Source organism: Nestor notabilis, unplaced genomic scaffold (genome assembly GCF_000696875.1).
Source record: "Nestor notabilis isolate BGI_N333 unplaced genomic scaffold, ASM69687v1 scaffold7403, whole genome shotgun sequence".
NCBI lineage: Eukaryota > Metazoa > Chordata > Aves > Psittaciformes > Psittacidae > Nestor > Nestor notabilis.
In genome coordinates, this window is record NW_009920596.1 from 2,564 (window position 1) to 25,086 (window position 22,523).

General features: G+C 39.6%; 1 protein-coding gene across 1 annotated transcript in view; it reads left to right on the forward strand.

Moving 5' to 3' along the window:
- Positions 1–6,259: 6,259 nt before the first annotated feature.
- Positions 6,260–22,523, forward strand: part of GAS2 (growth arrest-specific 2) — a gene marked incomplete at its 3' end in the record, with an annotated part of 45,117 nt that continues 28,853 nt past the window's right edge. Inside the window, exons 1-2 of the mRNA XM_010010743.1 lie at positions 6,260–6,432; positions 14,642–14,766. Of these exons, the coding sequence (XP_010009045.1) occupies positions 6,291–6,432; positions 14,642–14,766 (267 nt within the window). The remainder of the gene's footprint in view (positions 6,433–14,641; positions 14,767–22,523) is intronic.

A 22,523-nucleotide genomic window follows, 5' to 3' on the forward strand; every position in this document is an offset into this window, starting at 1 on the left:
CCCCCCCCCCCCCCCCCCTTTTCTGCATATATGTTTGTGTATACATATGTATATGGGTGGGGGGGTAGAAATATAAGAGCAACCTCTAGTCTGTGGACTAATGATATACTCTCCAAATCTGAAAAATATGCTAATTCTGAGACAGGAAAACTGAAATCAGTTTTTGACACAGCTACATGTGTCAAACTGGCACTTGCTGATGTGAAAGTGGTGATTGCAAGTATGGGTCCCAAATTGTGGGCAGCCTCATTTCTGCTTGCACAAATGTGCGTTTTGTTGCTGCAATTTAATCTGTTTATGAATGTTGGGTATTTTATTTAAGCCTCTTTTGCACCCAACTTGCAGTTCCAGTGAGCAAATGCTTCACACAGTCCAGTTAAACTCCAGTAATGTTTCAAAGTTCTGTTCTTTTCCATCTGCTTGAGGTGATTAGAACTAGCAGGGAGATCCAGCAGAGACCCTTGCCAGATACTCATGAGCTCTGTTCTGGCTTTTGATCTTCTGTCTCCTCTCTTTCCAGGATGGCTTCTTTCCAATAGCATTACCTTCTCTCTAAGACAGCAGGAGATTGTCTGCTGATACCCCTCTGTCAAAGCCAATGTGCAGTCTAGTGTTCCAGTTCCTTCACAGTAAAGCTCTTGCTGCTTTTCCCTAAGTTGCTGTCTGCTCTCTCTACCACAGACAGTACACTGTGACATGCACACAGTTGGGTGTTTTGTTTCTTCCACAACTGATGGCTGATGCGCTGCCTCAGTGATACTACAAGAGACATCATTTCACAAGCTTAGAACCAGCATATTTAATTCCATGAGGTTTCTGTGAAATAGTCTTTGAACTTGGTGTCCAAGACAGAGTTATGCCATCTTCTTGCCAGTTGTTCCAGCTTTGTGGAGCAAGTAGGCCACTGAATTGGCACATGTGCAGATCTTCAGTCCTGGAGAACTTTGGTTTGGCTGTCAAATGGACAGAGCCAGTGGATTAGCTTGCCTGCTAGGAGGCAGTACCTGAGTGGATTAGAGCAAATGTCTGTGACACAGTGTCACAGTCAAGCTGGTATATGGTGCAAAGAGTACATCTTGTAGGACTCTGTACAGAGAGTTTTGCATATGCCTTATGATTTATTTATTTCCCCTCTATAGATACATTTAATATTGTTTTAATCTTTTCTAACTAAATACAAAGAAAAACACTTGTTGCACTGAATACTGAATTTCTATGCTAATTCTTAACCCAACTCATCAAGAACAAGTGGCTGAGCAAGACTTCTTCATCCCTGACCTGGAAGGATTATATCTAGTAGCAAGTTAAAAGGAGCTGTTTCAGCCTCCTTTTGGTTGGGAACTAACACTTGTGTTGTGATTAGGAAACAGCCTGCAGCGACAATGAAACTCATGTAATACAGAGAGCACTGCAGGGCCAGCAGCTACTCAGTGCAAGCCACTGTGTCCATATCCTGGAACTGAATGGGTAATTTGGAGTAAAACGTCACTGTTTTGTATGATTAACTCAAAGGGTGGAACATGTGTTTTCTGTGTATGTGTATCTATGCGTACACACATACTTTTCTGTATATGTTTTTATTCCTCCTGATCATACTTGGTAAGAAAGGTGGTTGGAATAGGAAATGGGATTGAATCCATGGATCTGCAACTGTGAGTGTCTAACTGTGCAGCCAGTTTTGCTTTTTGGATCAGTCCTTGCCTCCTGTGTGTTTTGAGTACAGAGTGTATCATTCTTGAATCCTTTTGTTCTACCAGTTAGCCCCAACAAAAGGCAGTGGAATTACAGAAGATGGCTTGTTTGATGCTCATTGCTTTCCCCTGATGATCACTGACAACAATCAGCAGGTAGTGTAAGTTACACTGCTGGCAAAATACAAGTGGTGAGCTACAATACACAGAAAACTAAATGTACTACTGTAAAGCAAAATAAAAACTTCACTGTTTGGTAGGAGCAAGCAGAGACAAATATAGCCTTCTAGTGTGTCGAGTCTGTTACATGTCACTGGGTGTACTGTAAACTATCCCACACTGAATTCTTCAGTTAGACAAGAAGTCTAAGAATTTGAGATGTCATCCTCTTGTTTAGAGAGGTGGAAAAAAAAGGCTGTGCTGCATAAATGTGACCTGTGACAAAACAGAATGAAAAGTAGTTGAAGACCTTTCCTTGTCTGCGTTCAGAATAGTAGGGGGAAGAAGCTGCTTTTTGAGGAACAAGGCATTCAGAGGTAAGTTTTGAAAATGCTTCTGCATATCATGTCAGCCTCAACAGTTTATAGAGGAGTGTAAAATTCTGTAAAATATTTGATGTGTTTGTGTTGGCTGGTTTCAAAGAGCTGTATATATGATGATTTGACGTTGTTGTTAGCAAGTAGTGAGATTAGGAAAACCAATATTTTTTGGCTACTTAATTCATTCCTTATTCCTGCCAAAAGGAAGGGATGAAATTGTAGGAGCCAGGGATTTGCCTCAGCTGTGGTGATGTGTCCTTGAACGCTACTGTCCACCTCGGTGGCAAGTTAAAAATCTGACCAGATTGCTCACTGATGAATTGTTAAACTTATCTTCGGTTCACCAGAAAATAAATATGTTGAGACATTTTAAGGAAGTGAGTTGATGGTAAAGAATCAAGAGCCTCCTTGCCTTGACTTCAGGTTGAATCTTCAAAGGGGTCTTGACTAGCTCAGGACCCAACTGTTGTCACCTCCACCTAAGCCAGTTCAGCTTCTTCACAGATCCTGGCTAGTATGTGATGACAGTTTCAATCATTAATGTATGGGCTATTACAGTTGATGAAGGAGATGAATGTTTTTAATGACGCTTAGGTATTTCAGCCCTGAGGTATCATGGACTAGTAGCAGTATAGAGATGCTGGAATAATTTTTCAGCTTCTAGAGACTTTTGTCACCTGTCTGTCTGCCTTTCCTTATCTTTCCTAGTTTCCTGTTCTGAGAACTTGTGTTCTAGTAAAACTACCTTAGAATACCCTTCTTATTTCTGTATCTTCTCTCTTCCCACTACCACAGTTACTCTGAAACTAAAGCACCCATCTATCCATTGAAATCCAGCCTCTTTGTTCTCCCACTTTTCTTCCTTTCATGAGTCTCAGAAGTTCTTTGAGACCTTCACACAGCCTGGTTGCTGAGTTTTACCAAACAAGAGGTAGGTGAGTATGAAATATATCTCAAGACAGCTTGTATTTTAGAGAGAAGCTGAAGTAACATCTCAAATCCCTGAATCCTCTGTGCTATCACCATGAAAATGTGAAGTATGAACAGACTGCAGTGCTTGTTTCACAGCCTGATAGGGAAACCCAAACTGCCTCCATGTAGCTGCTCCAGCAGCCTTCCCCGTCTTTGCTCTAATCTTAAAGAAAGGCAACTTTCAGACCTTAGAATTACTTCTGCCCCACCAGTAGCAGCATCCTGTATCAAATCTGGCTGTCTGTCAGGCATATTATAATATTGTTGGTTATTAATTAGCTCCATATTTGAAGTGCCCTATGGAACTTGTAGTCTTGGAAGTGATCAGGTAGGTGGGCCTTTCCTGAGGTGGAACAAAAAGGTGTCTCCGCAGTTTTCCTCTTAACACGACCTAGCTCAGTATATGTGCCATGTGTGGTATTCTTGGCAGGGCAGGCCCTGCTTAGGGTCCCATGGTGATTATTCCAGTGTGCATCTTTGAAATACAAAATTAGAGAATAACTTGGGTTGTAAGGAACCTCCAGGGATCATGTAGTATAACACTCCCTCCCCCCTCCCCAAAACATGTATGAGCTGTTAAATTATTTCCAATAAAGTGGTGCAGTGTCTGATTGATTCCTTTGGTACAATGGTGCTTCCTTTTTTTTTTTCCCAGGTATAGTTTTCCAATGTATATGTCAAAAGAAATAAATGGCAAGATTGGTTCCTAAATATTTAGATACGTAGGTATTAATAAATTGAAAAATGGATGCCAAAAAAGGATGTATTTTTAGTTTGTGTGTTGTGCGTGAAGTGAACATTCAGGAATAAGTAATTTTTTATTGCCTTTTCGTATTGCCAGTATCATTTCAAAGGTGATTCAGGAGAATAAATTAGTTTCAGTTTAGGCTCTCACCACATCAACAGAGTTAATAGAATGCAGAAATCAGACAAAAAAAATAGTAGTTGTGTGTTTTGTTTTGTTTTTCTGGAAAGAAATTATATGACTGAGATATTTATACTTGTTTTTTCCCATATGACCTTTGAAGACAAGGTGGTGCCTATTATCCATCTTGCCTCTGTTCCCATCCAAAATGAAGCAGTGCTTTGAAGCACCAAGGTGCGTGGTTCTGAGTGACTTAGAGCAACTTCAGACATACTGGCATTGTAATTCCGTAGCTATTAATATCATCCAGTCTGAAGGTCTCTATTGTGAGAATGATGTTCTGGATAGGCTGTTAGCGCTGCACAAGTCAAATCCTTCTCCCCCTACTTCCTCCCTCAAGCCCTCCCTCTTCTCCCTGCCCCAAATGAACAGGTATGATTGCATGATTTGGATTTATTAACCAGGAAACCATAAACCCAAGTTGACATTTTTACAAAGTCAGTTTTCAGAATAGAGCTCTGCTTAAAATACATATTTTAGACTGCCTTAAACTCCTTTACTTTCGAAGGAACTTTGATACATAAGATTTTTTTTCTTAGAAAGTATAAAATCTACTGATAATTCATAAATCTGTGTTTATAAAAGGGGATAAAATCTATTTTTCCCCTTCCTAGCTGAAAAATTGTCCAATTTCAGTAAGAAGTATGTTAGCAATAAAAGCTGCTTATATCTCGGGGACAAGCCAAACTTCAGGATTTGGGGTGAGGTACTCTCAGCAAGAGCTTAAGCAGATGAGTTTGCCAAGAAGGAGTTTAGTTAACCAGGGTATGGTTAAAAAATGCTGGAGCATTTTAATGTAAGCATTAAACCACCCCGAATAGACTTACATATGTTTGGAAATGTTGGTTACTGTACAGTTTTATGAAAAGGCAATTGCTTTTTACATTCAGTAAGCATTTTCTTCTTTCTTTGGTGAAGGAATTGTTTTCAGTATTCTTGTTTTTCCAGGCCACAAGGGAATAGCGTAAATTGTTCGGTGGTGGTGTCATTTTTCAAGTCACAAATGCCTCTTACCTGACTTGGAAGGTATGCAAAGGACAGACAGAAACTGTTTGCAGAATATCACAAGCTGGAGCCAGTCGATGTGTGTAACTACAGCTGGTGTAGATCAGCCAGTTCATAATAGGCTAAGAACGGTTGCTTGTAGGCCTTCCATAATGTCTGCCCCTAGTTCATGTCTGTCTAGTGCCACCTATCTAAGACCTTGGGAGTGCTGGTTAGTGAGACTGGGCTTTCATCAGGCTACAGCCAGCCAGGCAAGAAAGTATCTGAGCTGATTGCTACAAGTGTCAATGTCCAGGTCTGAGGTTATTTTTCAGAGGGAGAAATAACCTTCTTTACTTAGCACACTTCTGCCACAGGTGGGGAAATTAATCCTTCAGGAGCAAAGGTATAGGTCCAGTGGGCCTAAGGTCTCTGGCTGCTGCGAGACTCAAAACACTTAACTAATATTTAACGCACGACACAGTGTCTTACTGAAACTTGAGCTGCAGGTAAGTTCAGGCTGAAGCAGAGGAGTATTTGTGTAAAAGGTAGAAATGGGAAGCATGCGTGACCAGCACTGCCTTGCGCTGCTTTCTGAAGAAATATGCTGTTCAGTAAATATATTTGCTGTGGGTTTTGTCTTGTATTATTCTGAAGTTGTAGAATAGACTGATTCCATTTGGTAATGGCATTTGTTAATTGCTACTAAGTTTGCTGTAGTAGCGTAACTCAGTTATTCCTGTATTTTTCTTGGTCCTGATCCAAAAATCTCTGAAGCTTTCCATTTACTTTGAATGGATATTGGATCAGGCCCTGCAATGAGTTGTTAGCTTTGTATAAAATGTTTATTTTTATTTTATTTTAATCGTGCCTTGCAGAAGATTTGGTTATGTGTTGGCAACGTGTAACTTGGTGAGTACAAATGAAGCTGTCATTTATCTGTGTGATTTAATCACCTGCAGCGTGATCCGTAACAAAACTTCAGTCATCCATGATGTATGCATGTGTTAGATCCACATCTGTCTGTCTGACATCTGATTTCTTGGACTTATAGTTACAGTTGTTATCTTCTACAATTCTAAAAACAGAACCCATGAAACTTTATTTGGTATAATGCCATACTTTGTTCTTTTTCTCTTTTTACTATATAATAAAACAGGTACAGCAAGTGGATAAGAGATGTGCACTGCTCTGAGCCCTAAGGCACGTGGGCCTGGCCTCTCTGATATGCATCAATACAGTCAGTGGCTTGCAAGTAGACATGAAGCCAACTTGTTGCCGATGAAAGAGGATTTGGCCCTGTGGCTCACAAACCTATTGGGTAAGATACAATTGGATGGAATGCAGATACTGGCAGTAAGAGAAATCTATACACTGTTAGCTGGGAATTCAGTCCTTCAGGCTTCTTGGTGTTTCAGAAATAAAGGTTGTTAGGATTAGTTAGCTACCTCTGTGTAGTGTGACAGTTAGCAAGGGCAGAAAAGCCATTAAATAATTTGCCTCCACAGTGTTTCCATGAGTAGCGTAATTGACCTTTATTGTTCGTTTCATGTTTGATTTTTTTTTTTCCCCCCTCAAATTTCCCTTTAAGTGTTGTTTTGCATGTCTTTTCTGTATTAACAGTATTAAGTTGAGTGGTGTTAATTATTGCCATCCATCTACATCTTCCATTTTGTGGGCCAGTTGGTAGGCATCCTAAAAAGTATGGGTGTACTGACTGTCCATAACAGAAGGAGCCATTAAATAGTCCTTTGTCAACCAAACAGTTGCCCGAGGCAATGAGCGCTAAGACTTGAGTAAGCATGTGTACAGAGGGGGCTGAGCCAGTGGCTGCAGCTGGGACCTGGGGATTTACTGGTTGCAGCTGTGTGTGAAGCCAAGACATATTGAAGAAGGAGGATGCAAACCAAAAGCCAAGAAAAAAATCAAGTACCCATGAGGGGGAGCAAATGAGAGTATGTCCCTGGCAGGAAGGAGACAGACATTTCTTTGGGATACACGACTCATTCAAGAAGATGGAATTTAGAAACTATGAGCCAGGAAATAGTATGTTGTTTGTTGAGAACATTGAGGGGGAAATGGCTTTTGTGTGATCTCTGCAACTGCAAAGGATTCTACCAAAGAAATACATGACTTGCGCACCACCTTATGTTAAGGGAAACATGGCAGCACTTCCTCTCATTAAACAAAGAGGAGAAAATATCTTAGAGGAGGTGATGTTGACGTGAAACTGTTGTGGATGTTATTTTGAAGGAAATTTGGGATGTGCATTTTTAAACCTGATGTGTAAGGTTTTGTGGTGTGTGTGTGGTTTTGGTTTTTTTGGTTTTTGGGTTTTTCTTCCTCTGGAGGTCTGTTCGGGTGAGACATAGGCAGTGTGTTGTCTTGGCAAATGTAGCTGAACCGTCTCAGTGATGTCATACAGTAACAGAGTGTACCTAGTGCCTCTCATCTGCATGTTCCTTTTTTAGAAGGAAAGGAGGTATCTTTATGTTCAGAGAGGTGTAGTCAGTGACTACAGTGTCAGCAGAACACAAAAGTACAGTATTTTACAGGTAGACAATACCCATTTTTGAGACGGAATAGTTATGAATCCACAACTGCAAAAGTGGCACTTGTTTTAAGTTACGTCTTTGTGTGGTATTTCCATTCAAATTAATGAGTTTTGAATATAAAATTGGCTAAGCAATGCCAGAACAAAATCCAGAAATCCTGACTTTTTATTCCAATTACCACAAGACAACAAACCAAAAGACTATTTTTGTATCAAAAGCACATTACATTAAGGATTGAATATATCTTTAAATTTTTTAAACAATGAATTTTTAGTGAGCCACTCTCCAACAAATAGAAGCTTGTTTGCAGTTCATAACAGAGTTCTCACAGTGACAAGTTTAGGAATGAGGTCACTTTTATTTAGCAAGAAAGTAGTAATCAGCAGGAGGTTCTGAAATGCCAACTATAATTAAAGATCTGATTTTTCATATGGCCACCAAATTCCACACTGCAGAACTAAATGGGCACAACATTCTTTTAATTAAGCAACATAACACAGTTCATTTGCTTAATGCATCCCTCCCACACCTTCTCCCTTCAGGCTGTTCTGTTCTCACAGGTTGTCCCGAAGAACCGAAATTACGGTGATTTGTTAAACTGATTTGAATTCCTGTGTAGACATTGTTATTCAAATTAATAATTCCATTAAGTTAAAACTCACATTCAAAGTAAATGTAACTGAATTTAAGCAATTAATACTAATATAAACGTATTAACTCAGAATTCAAATTTGGTGTAGTTGCTTTATAGTTTAGATTAATGAGAGGAGGAATGTGTGAGCATGCTGATGTAAGTAGGAAGTAGGTATGAATTTATAGCATGCTGCTACCTTGTAAAAACCTGTCTCTGCTCCCTCTCATTTTTTAGAATCCAAAAGGATAAAATGATAGGCAAGAGTCCTTTGTTTTGTTGAGGGTTTTTTTTTCTTCATGGGAGAATTAATGTACCTTGCATTAATGGTCAATGGATCTTCATGTGCATGGATGCACAGATAACTCAGAGCAGATAATATTCTGTGTATCTACACCCTAGTTTGCTCTCTGCTGTAACTTGTGTGGCCTATTGTGTCTTTATGCCAGTTTTAGTTCAATAGGATTTCTCAGTTTATTAAAAAACCAAAAAGTATTTCAAGTAATCTTTATCATGTTGGTTCACATTTTGTTTCATCTGTGTTTTCTTCCTTCACTTGTACTATGACTCAACAAGGGCACACAGTAGTTTCAAATAAATGTAGAGTTTTTATTTTTAATAATAGGTGGTAGTTTAGGCAAGAACAGGGCTGAACTTCTCAGAGGTACTTTCATCACTGAGCATGGGTTTGGATGTATTTGTGGAGAGGCAAAGGTGTGCAACACAGTGTTGCTGAAAGTTAAAAGGGTGACAGTTTTGCAGCAGCAAAGCTTGGTGTGGGTTCGAAGTTCCAACCTGGAAAACATTTGAGGGATATTGCACTTTATAATATGAATGAAAGGCCTTGATATCAGATGGAAATTAGCCACAGTCAGGATTTGACCTTACCTAAGTGATAGATTGGAAGGCTGAGATACATAGTACAGCCGGAAAATAATCCTGTAAGAATTTTTAACCTGAGAGCTGGAGCACCTCCCATATGAAGACAGGCTGAGAAAAGTGGGGCTGTTTAGGCTGGAGAAGAGAAGCTGGGTAGAGACCTCAGAGCAGCCTTCCAGTATCTGAAGGGGGCCTACAAGGATGCTGGAGAGGGACTCTTCTTCAGGGACTGTAGCGATAGGACAGGGGCGAGTGGGTTCAAACTGAAACAGGGGAAGTTCAGTTTAGATATAAGGAAGAAGTTCTTTGCTGTTAGAGTGGTGAGGCCCTGGAGTGGGTTGACTAAAGGAGTGGTAAATGCTCCATCCCTGGTGGTGTTCAAGGCCAGTTTGGACAGAGGCTTGGGTGACATGGTCTAGTGTGAGGCATCCCTGCCCATGGCAGGGGGATTGGAACTGGATGATCTTAAGGTCATTTTCAACCCAAACCATTATATGACTTCAGGCATTTCATTCTAATTTAGCATGAATGTTGTTGTGGGCTTTTTGAGGATTCATAAGTACTTTTGAAGGCATTTTGCTAATTGTTTTTGGAACCATGTCAGAGGAACTCAGAGTTTCTGAGAGGTCAGTTTGACATTTCAGCTCCATGCTGAGTAGATTTTAGCTGCCTCTATTCTGGGGGCTGGAAAAAGGACATGGCAGATGAAACCCATGTGTCAGATGGATTAACTCACAATATTGTACATGATGGCATTCTCAAAGTGGGACACGTCAGTGTAGCGGGTGTTGGGGTTTGCCTGCTGGGAAGGAAGACTGGAGCTATGAATATTGTGTCTCTTAGTCTCACTTCCCTCTGCAGAACTCTGGTGGCTTAGTTGAGAGATCCTTGCACTGTTGAAATTAAGATGTGTTGACCCAACTGTCATGCAAATTATGATGATTCCTTAGCCTTGTTTTTATTATGCGTAGAGCCTCATCACCAGTCTCTAGTTTAGGACAGGCACAGAGAGATGGTTTCTCTGTTTCCCCTTTGGCTATTGTGTAGAGCTCTGATATTTTCCCTGTTCCCAGAGCCCAGTTACCAGCTGCAGCGGGTTACACTGTTGTTGATTCCATCCAGCTTCATTTAGCACCATGGCACAGACCTGCAAGATGTGCACTTAGCACGTCTGGGCTCCAAGTTTTAAGTGCTGAGGCCTCTTTGGAACAGAGGACCCAGAGATTTCCGGGCTTCAGAAGTTCATGGATAAGGAGCTGGAGAGTGCAGGATGCTGAAGAATTGGACATGTAAATGTTCAGTGTTGTAGGAAGCATTTAAAAGTTTCTTGGGTGCAAAAGTTTAGTAGGCTAAGAGAAAAGGAACAGAGAGTTGAGGAGGTTAGAAGAGGCACTGAGCTGAAGACCAGACTTGGAATTCCAAGGTGTGTGGAAGGAGATGTCAAGTTTGGGGAATGAACATTGGGAAGTGTTCTTTAGCAGTACCATTATTTTCAACATCAGCATGTTCAGCTCAAGCCAGTGGGTTTGCAGGTTTTGAATGTCTGAATATCAAGTCACTTATGATATTGATACTTCTAGTGATTCTTCTGGCACTGGTGCAGTTTCTTTAGTTGAGTGGCTTTACAATTTTCTTTGCTATCAATGTGCCTGTGGGATTGTTTGTATGTTCCATTTCAAGACAGTGATAATGTCCCAGTGCTACCAAAATTATTTATCTTGCTGTCAGCTATTGTAGGGAGCAGAGACCCTTGTCAGAAAAGAACCAGTTTTGCATGCGTGTAAACTCTTTGGGCCTTTGTTTTCTTTATTTTTATGGTATTTTGTTACTTTGGGGTTAGAGGTCACACAGTTTGAGAGGGTCAGGAAGAGTTGTTCCACTGGTGCCTCAGTATTGTAGAAGCTCATCCTTCTACTGATATGTTTCAGAGATTCACCCAAATGAAATGTTTCTATTTGGAAACTAGTAGTTTTGTGTAACCACTGCAGTGTACAGTAAAAATAATAGTAACAGATGAGCCAACTAGATTTTGGTACTTGTAGTCTTTGGTTTCCTCCGCTTTCTCCTGAAGGCTCTGGTTGTCTGAGATGGCCCATAGGAATGCTTCATCTTCAACCCCTGGGGCACCCACCCTGGGCATGGGCTCTTTAATTAATCTTTCATAGCCTTCCCAGTGTGATTGCATTAGGATCCCCAGGACTGGGTGCCCTTACAAATAGCTGCCCACAGTTTTGGGGTGGTAGGTGCTCAGGTGTAGCAGTTGGTCTTTGTAAGGGGCATCTGGTGATTGTGGTCAAAGAGAGGGTGCACAGTGCTTGTAAGGTTTGGAAAAGGCTTCATTATTCCTGTTTGTTTTCATACTTGCAGTGTTGGTTTGGTTTTGTTTTTGTTTTTTTTTTTTTTATTATCCTTTATGTTATTACCATTCTATAAAAATATTGTGAGGGTTTTCTTGTAATTATAGTGGGAGTTATACATTTTTAATGGAGTTTAATGTTTTTTCCATACAAATATACAGAGCCATTTTTTTTCCTCAGGCTATGAACATTACTCTCATTTGAATCAATACATTTCAACTCTTAAATATGTCAGAGTGTCTGTTTTACCAAAGAAATGCCACCTTTTTGAGCCATAAAATACAGTGAATTGAAAGCCAACACCTAATATATTTTTCATTGGATACAGATGTTCAATGCAAAACTCATTATTTCAGCTTTCATAAACGAGAACAGAACTAAAATACTCCAGCTTAGTGCACAGTATGCAGTGACCAAACTGCTAATGCAATTTAGCATTTAAAAGAATATAAACGTGTTGTTAAGCAGCAGAAGGAGATAGAAGAATTTTCCCATGTCTGTGAAAGGAGAAAATAGCTCTAAATAGGTTTTAGGGTTTTTAATGTTCAACTAGTGAAATAATAAATCTATAAATCATGGGCCAGAATAGATACGTAAAACATTTTATTTTTACCTGTATGAAAATTTTTATTTTAGTTTGGAAAGTATAATCTTGAGTAGGTTAAAAATACTTGAAGTATTTTTTTAGAAGAAAATGAGTTTATTCCAAAATGCAATACTCTATAAAGTAAAGCAGTTCCTATAACTGTAAGCATTCAAATTGAGCTTTCTAATGGCTTTATACCCCTTGCCAAAAATGCTGGTGGGTAAATGGGAAAATGTATAGGCTAGAATGGTGATAAAGACTGTTGAGGTGCTGGGATGGTCAGGGTTTTATCAGGGTTTTATCTGTTGGCTACTATAGTTTTGGTTCTGGCTTCAGCTGAGCTAGAAGCCCTACTAAAATATTGGCAGTTGTGCACAAGCTGTCACCGAATGTCTGTTGTGCTGCTACTGCTTTTATGCCTGGAGAATTCATTTACGGATCCAGGAGCTATAAAGTGGGCTATATGGCAGAGAGAATTAAGGAAAAATTAAAAAAAAAAAAAAAAAGAGAAAAAACTTCACATTAAACAGATATTTCTGAAATGGAAAAGTCTTAGAGGGGGAAAAAAAATAAAAGCTTCAATTCAACTGAAAATGGAATCTACTGCTGTATCCGAAGATGATTTGCTGCAAAGATCTTTGTTAGTTTTGTTATTTTAACTGACCACATTGAAAAGCTAACAATTTTTTGCCCAAAGGATGCTGAAGTCTCTAACAGTTTTCAGGCAAGGGCCTTGAGAAATGATAGAATGGTGAGAGCTGGAAGGGACGTTAAGCTTCATCTAGTTCCAATGCGCCTCAACTGTCCTTTGGTGTGTTTCTAAAAATACTGCTTCGTAATACTGCGCTCTTCAGTGTTGTGACACTCGCTGTCAGATTACAATGTACCAGTAGTATATTGCAGAAGTAGGATAGTAATTGTTTATTATCTACTTAATATTTGTTACTTTTGAAGGTCAGTTTTCACCTCTCTTCTGAGTGAAGCGCTATGGAAAAGCTTTACTTCCCCCCTCCCCCCCCAAATTTACTTTCCCTAGATTTTTTATTTTTTATTTTTGACAGAAAGATGTTGTGAATCTGTTCTGAACAGATTCATACTCTAAGTTTGCAGACATCTCAGGGAAGATAAATTTCCCCAAACAAACTATCTTGCTGGTTTAGTCAGGCAGGTGGTCAAAAATCTGTGGCAGAAACACCCAACCAACAGTGGACAGACTTTAGCCTGTTGTCCTACTTGGAAACAAGTCAGTTTGGAGCAGCAGGAGTGGATCTGGATAGGATCAGGAACCACAATCATAGAATGGTTTGGGTTGGAAGGGGCCATAACGATCATCTAGGTCACTTCAGTTTTTCAAACTTACTTTTTTTTTTTGGCAGGGTAGATAGTGTTACTGATAGTTGCTGTGTAACAGCCTATGAAAAGCATCAACTAGGTGGAAGAAAACCTTTAAGATCATCAAGTCTAAGCATTACGCCTTGGTAAAGTACTGCCAAGTCCACCTCTAAACCATGTCACTAAAGGCCTCAGGGAGTTGATAGTTTTACTCCTGTTCCTGAATTACATATGTAAATACCACCAAAAATAAAGCTGTCTTCGTAGGAAGGTCAAGAGTTAGTCCTTGATGCTCTCTTGAAATTAGTAGAAGAGGCAAAAAACCCACAGCAGATGGTCTAAAAAGTGTCCAAAGAGAAGGCAAATCTTCCAATAGAAATGTGAAAATGGAAAACCTTCAATAAGAGAAAGTAATATTTTTACCTAAAAATGATGTTAAGATCCTAGAAGTTTAGTCTAGGGTGGTAAATGATTCCCATCTCCTCTGAATTGTCCAGCCTGCTCAGAATGCGCATCACATCATGGGACTCCTGTGATCACCTCCACCAGGAGGAGCAAATTACATGTCATGGAAGGTCATCTGGTCTGCTGTAGCCAGGGAGGACCATCTGTGGCAGCTGAAGTACAGTGCCATCTAGCATGATAATAATTGAGATATGTTGAAATCTGAGTATTTTGTCTTTGCTCTTTGGGTGATAAATCTTAATTTGCATGGCAAGTAGATCTAGTTGAAAGTGTCCCTCCCCATGGCAGGGGCAGGAACTAGATGGTATTTATGGTCCCTTCCAACCCAAACTGTTCTAGGGTTCTATACTTTTACAAAATAAGCTGCAATAGTGTTAGCAACTCTTACACTATAGCTATCCATGCACAGTGGTGTGAACTATACTCTCTTGTCTAAAACGGTATGTTAAAAGCACTAGAATTTCATAAATAAAATGTGTAGTCTGATGTGCTAGAATTACTTTTCAGATAACATGTGCCTGTCATGTCATTTCTGAAAAATTTGCTGTATGTCTACTGGTAAAATAGGAGTGAGGTTGTTCACTAAATATTCAGAGTAATGCAAGTTTTTCAGTTCAAGCATATTTCAAATTGCTGTCAAGAATTCCCTTGATTTCTCTTTTTACACGAATGCAGTTATACTGTTGCACACTTTCTGCCATGTTAACTTTCTGTTTGCTGTTCAGGTAGAGAAATAACAGCAGAAACCTTTCTGGAGAAATTGGATAATGGTGCCTTGCTTTGTCGCTTAGCTGAGACCCTGCAGGAGAAATTTAAAGAAAACAGCTTTGATGCAAACAAGCCTGCCAAAGTAAGTTTTAGTAAACGTTCTAGCATGTGTTATCAGTATCTGAGCTGTGTGTTTGGTACTGAAATTTCTTGTGCAGTTGAGAGATTTCATTTGTGAAGGCTCTGCAAATGGACAGGGAGCTAATTACTCTGTGTAGAAGAATTACAATATCAAATTGGGGGAATTAATACTTCCTGGCTAATTATTAAAGTACCTATGAGAGACAGGTACTCCAAAAATTACTTGTGTGAAGGATAAGACATAGAATGACGTGTAGCAGTAGCTAATAGAAAAAATGTGATCCTTGTATATGTTTGCAAGGGGTATATTAAGCAGCTGTGGGAGGTGCCTTTTCCTCCATAAACAGCTCAAGGGAGGCCAATAATAAAATTCTATAGTTGGTTCTGGTGGCTGGAGTTTACAGTTCATGTTAGTGTACTGGAAGGGGTTCAGTCAAGAGTGGCAGGGATGATGTGGAAAGTGTGAACCTTCAGAAGATACCCAAGATCTTTGCAAATCAGGTTAAGATCTTGCTTGAGCACAGTCACCCTTTAATTTCAATCATTTTCATAGGACAGTGTTACTGGGAGAAGTTCAAGAGTGGAACAAGTTTCTTCCTGGGAGAATTTAAGTGGTTGACATGTTAATGCATGTACTGTGAAATTGTTTTTCTTTTACTTGTTCAATTCAGAAGCATCTTCCCTGAAAGCTAAAGCAGGCAAATACACAGGTAGAAAAAAGCCCAAGAGCAGAAATCACATACTGCATCTTCTGTTCTTGATGTTTTCATAACTACTCTGCAGCAGAAATTAGGGCACAGCATAAATTTTATCAGCAGTTCTGAGAACCCACAGCCTTGTGTCAGCTGTAGATGCCTAAGTTGTTTTTCTTGGGTCCAAGCTCATAATTGTTGTTGCAGGAGAAATTGTCTGCACTAAGACAGGCTTTATTCATTGTTAACCTTCCGTGGATTGAGGGGTGTAGGGGTGTGTGTTTGCTTGCTTGAGTTTTCTTTTTTTCTGAAGAAAAAGGAAGAGATAGCTGGGAAGAAAGATAAGAACTAAAGGAGAGAAGGAAGGAAACCTTCCTCCACAAAGGAGGAGAGGACAGCTGGGACTCATATTTCATATTTCAAATTATAATCAGGGTTTGGCTAGTAGAATTATTGGATGACTGGACTTCCTCTTTGTAATATGGTCCAGCCTGTCTTCACCTAAGGGGTGGCCTGTTAGTGTTATGGTAGTTCCCAAGCTGAGAAAGCACTTATGGCAGTCTTCAATTGAGCCTAGGAACTAGCTAGGCAGAAAGAAATGTTGTTTCTTGGTTTGTTTTTTTTCCCCTCACCAAGCAAACAAGACTGCATGGAGACCTCATAGCAGCCTTCCAGTATCTGAAGGGGGCCTACAAGGATGCTGGGGAGGGACCCTTCATTAGGGACTGTAGTAGCAGAACAAGGGGTAATGGCTTTAAACTTAAACAGGGGAACTTTAGGTTAGATCTAAGGAAGAAGTTCTTTACAGTGAGGGTGGTGAGCCACTGGAATAGGTTGCCCAAGGAAGTTAATGCTCCAACCCTGGCAGTGTTCAAGGCCAAGCTGGACAGAGCCTTGGGCGACCTAGTTTAGTGTGTGGTGTTCCTGCTCGTGGCAGGGGGATTGGAACTAGATGATCTTAAGGTCCTTTCCAACCCAAACCATTCTATGATTCTATGATAAGGTGCCATTATTGACAAAAACAACTAAAAGCTGACCTCTGTCATTCAACCTCTATCAAAATAGATAAAGTGCTTTCTATCCATATATAACTTTGGATTTATTAGATAGAAGCATGCTGATAGCAAATGAGTGACTGCCAGAAGGATCAGCTTGCAGGCAGCTGAGTGAGGGAGACTGGATAAGGCTACAGATAATGGGGGAGCTGTAATCCTACCAAGTCCCTCTGCAAGCCTGAAGATTTGGTCTGTTTTCCTAAGTGAAGTTTTTACTTGTATGTGATCTACTTCCTAGATGGCAAAGCTCCATAAAATCTTATGAGTTTAGTTTTGTCTTACTGGACGACGATATATTCTGTTCTGCTTGATATGTGCTACTGATCATGAGTTCACTTGTGAACTCTTGGGAGCTGTCTGGCCAGTTTAGCAGCTCTAGCAACACATGTAAGAAGACATTAAAAACGTAATGTTTCATACACTGACTCATTAGTTGTTTGCCATAATTCCTTAAATTCATGTTGCAATACTCTACAGAATGGCAGAGGTTAAATCCTATTGCTTCTGAGTTAACTGCTTGTGCAATGTGTTTCTAGTCACTGTAGGTTTTGCAGTTTGTTTCTTAACGGGACTTCATCATTCTCTTTCTTATTAGGGAGGACTGAACTTTCTTCAGTTTTCAGGAACTCCCTAGGTCAGCATCACCCTTTTTTGAGTGTGGAATCAATCAGGAAAGCATAAACCAAAGAAGTTGTGCCTCCCAAAATATTGTGTTTTCCAAATCTGGAAGGAAGATGGTGGTATTGACATAAAGACTTCCTTTTTGTGTCATGTGGAGACACCTGTGGATGCTGGGGACATTTTCAGAAGTTAGGAAACTGCTGGTAATGACTTGGGAATACAGCTTGAAGAAACTGAAAAGGAATTAAAAGGTGTGTGATGCAAAAGCAAAGTCTTCTTTCCTTAGAAGTCAGAGGAAGACAATGAAAGAGTAACTTTTTAGAAATAAAGGAGATCAGGTAGCTTTTTATGAGTGACTAAGTTAGGATTCTTCTTTGTGGAAGGAGGCGGCATGGGGACATATGATGGAACCTGCAGTATCAGAGATGGCATGGTAGATGTTCAGTCTTACCTGTACAAACCACATGGGACGTTGAATGAAGCTGGTAGAAACCAAACTGGTTTACGAACTGATTGGAAATATCTTTCCAATGAATGTTAAAATGTACCTGGGTTCAAAAACACACTGAGTGAGGTAGTGGAAGAGAGATCTCTTGAAAGGCTGAATACACAGAAACCCCATCTAGGTGAGGAGGTCCCTTTAGCTTAAAATAGTCGGAGTGTGGGAAAGCACTGAAAGGTATAACATGTTTGTTATGGTCTTAAGTTCTTATCTAGATACTTATGGCCAGTCTGCACCTGGGTTAGGTGAACCTTTAGTTGGCCCCATAGGGTCGTTATGATGTTCTGTGCCATATTGATGCTTGGGGATAAATCCCTTGCTGGTTGTGCAGGTGGATAGGGGCTAAGCTATCCTTTCACAAGGGTCAAATTTCAAGGTAATTATTTTAAATTAAGTATGTACTTTTTCTTTCTGTCTAAAGATGCCTTTTTAGGATGTTAGCAATCCCTGCAGTTAAAAATGGCACCTGAGTTGCACTGGGCTTTGGAATCTGTTATCCAGGGGGAGTAATGTGTGATTGAGAGCACTGGGGTTTGGCAGCCTCTGGTGCCATTTGCCTCATCTCTGCTCATTGGCATTCTGACCTTAGTGCCATAGCGTTTTTGGCACTTCTGGGTATCATCATAGATGCTCTGAATATGTTCTCCATCAACCTGCCTCCCCAGTCTTGTGGTCTTTGGTTTGTTAATGAGTAAGAAGTTATTAAAAACATTTCAGTTTATAAATATGAAGCACTTAATAACTGTTCATTTCAAAGGATCATATGCTCGAGGTTCTTGTACAAATCCAAGGTGACTATAATCTTCATTGTTAAAGCAGCAAAACCGTATGATTGTGAAAACATTGTTGTATGTGATCCATTGCTTCAGACAGACAAAGCTTTGAGTTTGAAATTGAAATTTTGGACAGGGAGGGCAGTATTAGACTGGTGTGACTCTATGACATATTTGTAAAGAAGTAATTTTTTCCCCTTTCCGTAGATTTTATGGTTATAAATGGATATAGTCATGTACATTTATAAAATGACAAGGGGATGACAGATATCAGTCTTAATAAATGCTCAAGATTTGTATGGTACTAAGTTCTTGGAACTACCTGTGCTGCTGCTGCTAATGATCTACTGTCTAGAAACTGCAGACTTATTATTATAGCAGGAGTTATTCCATGAAAGTGATTCATGTCACAGGATGCTATTTTATAATTTTCTCCCATTGGCTTGGATTTCATCTCTGTGCTCTCCTGGCAGTATTTTAATTTTCCTGACAGATAGTTAATTTAAGAATTTCACAGCTGTACAAACAAATTCAGAGCATCAAGGTATATGCACTGTGCACAGAGCCCACATTTGCTTGGGCTTAGTTTAGTAAGCCTATGAATTAAGTTTTTTAAACTAAACATAAATAAACTGTGTTAATAGTTATCACCGTTTTCATAGGCAGGGCATAGTAGTCTGCCCACCATCCTTGAAGCTGCAGATACGTTTATGAACATTACACTGAAAACAGTGTTTTCATGGCAAATGAATGCAACCTGGCAAACAGGTTGAAGATGAATCATCCTCTTTCTCTACATTTTCAGAGGTTAATCAGCTAAATCTCAACTCAAATGTCTTTTAGAAATACTTTGGAATAATTAGTTGGAATCTCAAATTCCATCTCATCTTCAGGAAGCTGGGATCTAGATTAGATTTGGCCTAGAAAAGAAATAGAAGTAAGTACAAAAGAAATGTATGCAAATTTTTGATAACTCCTAGGATGTTTCGTTCAAATATGCATTTAATTTTATTATTCCAGTGGGATCTGGCTTAATAAGGTTAAACTGAATGTGCAGTGAAACAAAACTCTTGTGTGGAAAGCAGAGAGTGAATTTTGTCCTTGGATGTGCACATGCACTTCCATTGAAAGTAACCATGAAACAGACATTTCTGCACACAACATTCAGGTATTTCCTAACCTTAAGAGGTTCTGCCCACATCTTACCCCTAGTCCTAGTATCTGAAGTGTATTTTACAGTTGTTCCGTATCCAAAGCTTTCACTTGCTCCTGGGAACTGTGTTGGTACTTGGTGGGTGTAGATCACTGTCACAGCTTTGGCTTCTGAGAGTTATGCAGCTTTGCCTAAAATGAGATTTTTGGCCTTGTGAGTGCACTTTCAGAGTCACATTATGCATGTTGAGAGTTAGAATTAAGAGATTGAAACTGCTGTTTGGGGTGGAAGGTTTTTTTGCCCTTAGTTAAGTTTAATATTGAAGTTGCATCTCAGGGATGAAACAGTTCAGCAGTTTGTTTTAAATTTCAAGATGTTTATGCTTCTAAAGACAGTCATATCTATCTGTGGAAGTAGATGGTAAAGGACTTGTGTCTTGACTTGTGAATTCTATTAACTACTTTGAGCACTTTGACTACATTACTGCTGTCCAATTTGATGAGCTGTGATTAGTATCGGGTAGTTCCTATTTGGAAAATAAATTGATATTTGACTCCACTCATTTACAAGGAACATGAACACTCATGGTTCTCTAAATGTAAATAAGAGACAGACCTTTGTTTGTGAACCTACTGCTTCAAAGAGCGTTGTGTTCCCTCTGCAATGGGGCCATAAGCAAATGTAGGAAAGCTGGTCTTCCTAAAGAAGAGAATCTGGACCAATGGTTTAGGGTTTGAGATGTCTCCAAACCAGTGAGAGTCAGGATGGAGTAACAGCTCTGGGATTGCTCTAACAATTTATAAGAACAAAAGGTATATTTATGCTTGTTCTATCTTTTCAATCAATGATGTGAATGGGGAAGTTAGCAGAATCCAGGAGATTCATACGAAGTAACAAGTGTGTCTGAGTCTCCAAGGCATGCATCATCAAAGCAAGCCGAGTGTCTGGCAGCACTTTAGACATGAGGAAATTTTGGTTTAGAAAATCTTATGAATCTTCATTATGATACATTATCATATAGATAAAGTGACAAATGAACACGATACTCTAACCCTCATTTGTGAGTAATCCAGTAGGATCCATTCAAGTCTTGGACAAGGTGAGCCACTTGTACGGATACTGTAATGTTAAATTGTTGTTTTGGTTTACAGAAGACCATACACGTAAACTGTAGAAGATATACTAAATTTAACATGGTGTTAGTGTATTTTCATAGAATCGTAGAATTTCACCTAAACTGATTAATATCAAACCAAGAAGAGAACCAGGGAAATATTTAATACTTTCCCAAGGCAGCTAGCTTGGCTGGTGGACAGCAGGCAGGCTGTGCTTGGCAGAATTCAGGAGTTGGTTTAAGATCTAACTAAACCTGAATAAAGTAGTAAAGACCACAGTATTTTTGAGCTCTTAAAAATGAGGAGGCTAGTAAAAAATTCTTGGTGCTAAATATTACAGTTTATAAAATCAACACTGAAGCTCTTTGAGCTTCACTTAATGAAGTTGTCAAAAAGTGAGTGTGCATAAAAATTACTTGGGATAGTAAAATGCAAAAAAATAGGCCAAACCAGATAACTTTCTTTTTCTTCTTAAAGTAGAAACGGTTCCGCCCTAAGGAAGTCTTTCTCTTGACAAATGGTTGAGGTGCTGTGCAATGAAAATTAGGAAGTTTATAATTTCCTTTAACTTGGTCTTTCTGAAATATACTAATACTTTTTGACTACTTACTGCACCAGAGTATTCTCAATTAAGATTAAGATTAACATTCCTAAACAGAATCAGATACGTGTGATTGCTATTAGGCCATCCATAGGCACAATAGAGAGAATTACTTCGATGTTTTTTAAATTTGAAAAAGGTATAAATTTTCATGCCTGGAGATGTAACTCGAGTTCCGATGGAAAGGGCTAAGAATAGATTTTCTCTTTGGACAGTCTCTTCTGTATTTTATCTGCTTTGAAGTATCTTCCTTTGAGGTATGTGGATCTTGCTCTTCTTAGACCCTGGATGGCCAAGCCGAAAGTCTGATCTAATCAACATGATGGTTTTATTTTTACTGTAGGCTTCCGTGTAGCAAGGTTACCTGTGTCTTGTAGATGGGATGGATTCCCAGCAAATACAGTATTCCGTAAGCTTGGTGCCTTGAGCCTGTCTGCCCAGGGTAAAGAATCCTCAGCTATAGCAGACCCCTGTGCAGGTGCTCTCTGTAAGTTACAAATCTGAGTTTCCAGCTGAGAATTGCATGAATGTGGTTAAGCTATGAACAGATTCTTTGTGGTCTGGGCCAGTAATTTGCTTGTCTGCACATTTGTCCTTTCTGGAGACTTTTGTTTTGCAGCAAAAGTCAGTGGAGCCAATTTCTAATCATATACAATATAGATACGGCCCTCAGTTCCTTGGGAGGGGGAAAAAAAAGTACAGCATTGTCTTTTGATGCATTAATCTTTGTAGTGGCAGACTGATGTGGGTATGAAAGGAAAAGAATCATCTTGCAAAATGACTCACAAGTGCTAATCCATCTGGACGAAGTCATTTCCACAAGACTGTAAAGCTGTTTGTTGGAGAATTCCTCGTACCCTTCTCAGACATGTCAATAGCTTGCTGAGCTCATGTTCGACTGGGTTGCTACCAGGTTTCTTAGAGATATTGTAAGATTTGCCTGCAACATGTTGTGTGGACAAACCCGGTATGCCTCAGCAAATAGTTCTTACAGCTCAAGCTTTTCTGCTTGCAGGAGGATTGCATGGTAGGATAGAGTTTTGTGTCCCACCAGTCTGTAAAATGAGGTTTCTGAACAAATTAAAACTATTACGTGGTTGTTTCCTTGGCACCTGCCAGGTGAATACATTGAAGAAATTCTTAGAAGCTTTTAGGTACACTTTAAGCCTTGCACTGTGCTGGGGGCAAAGCCACACAGTCCTTCAAGGAACACTGAGACATTGTGTCTCTCCAGATTGTTCTTCCT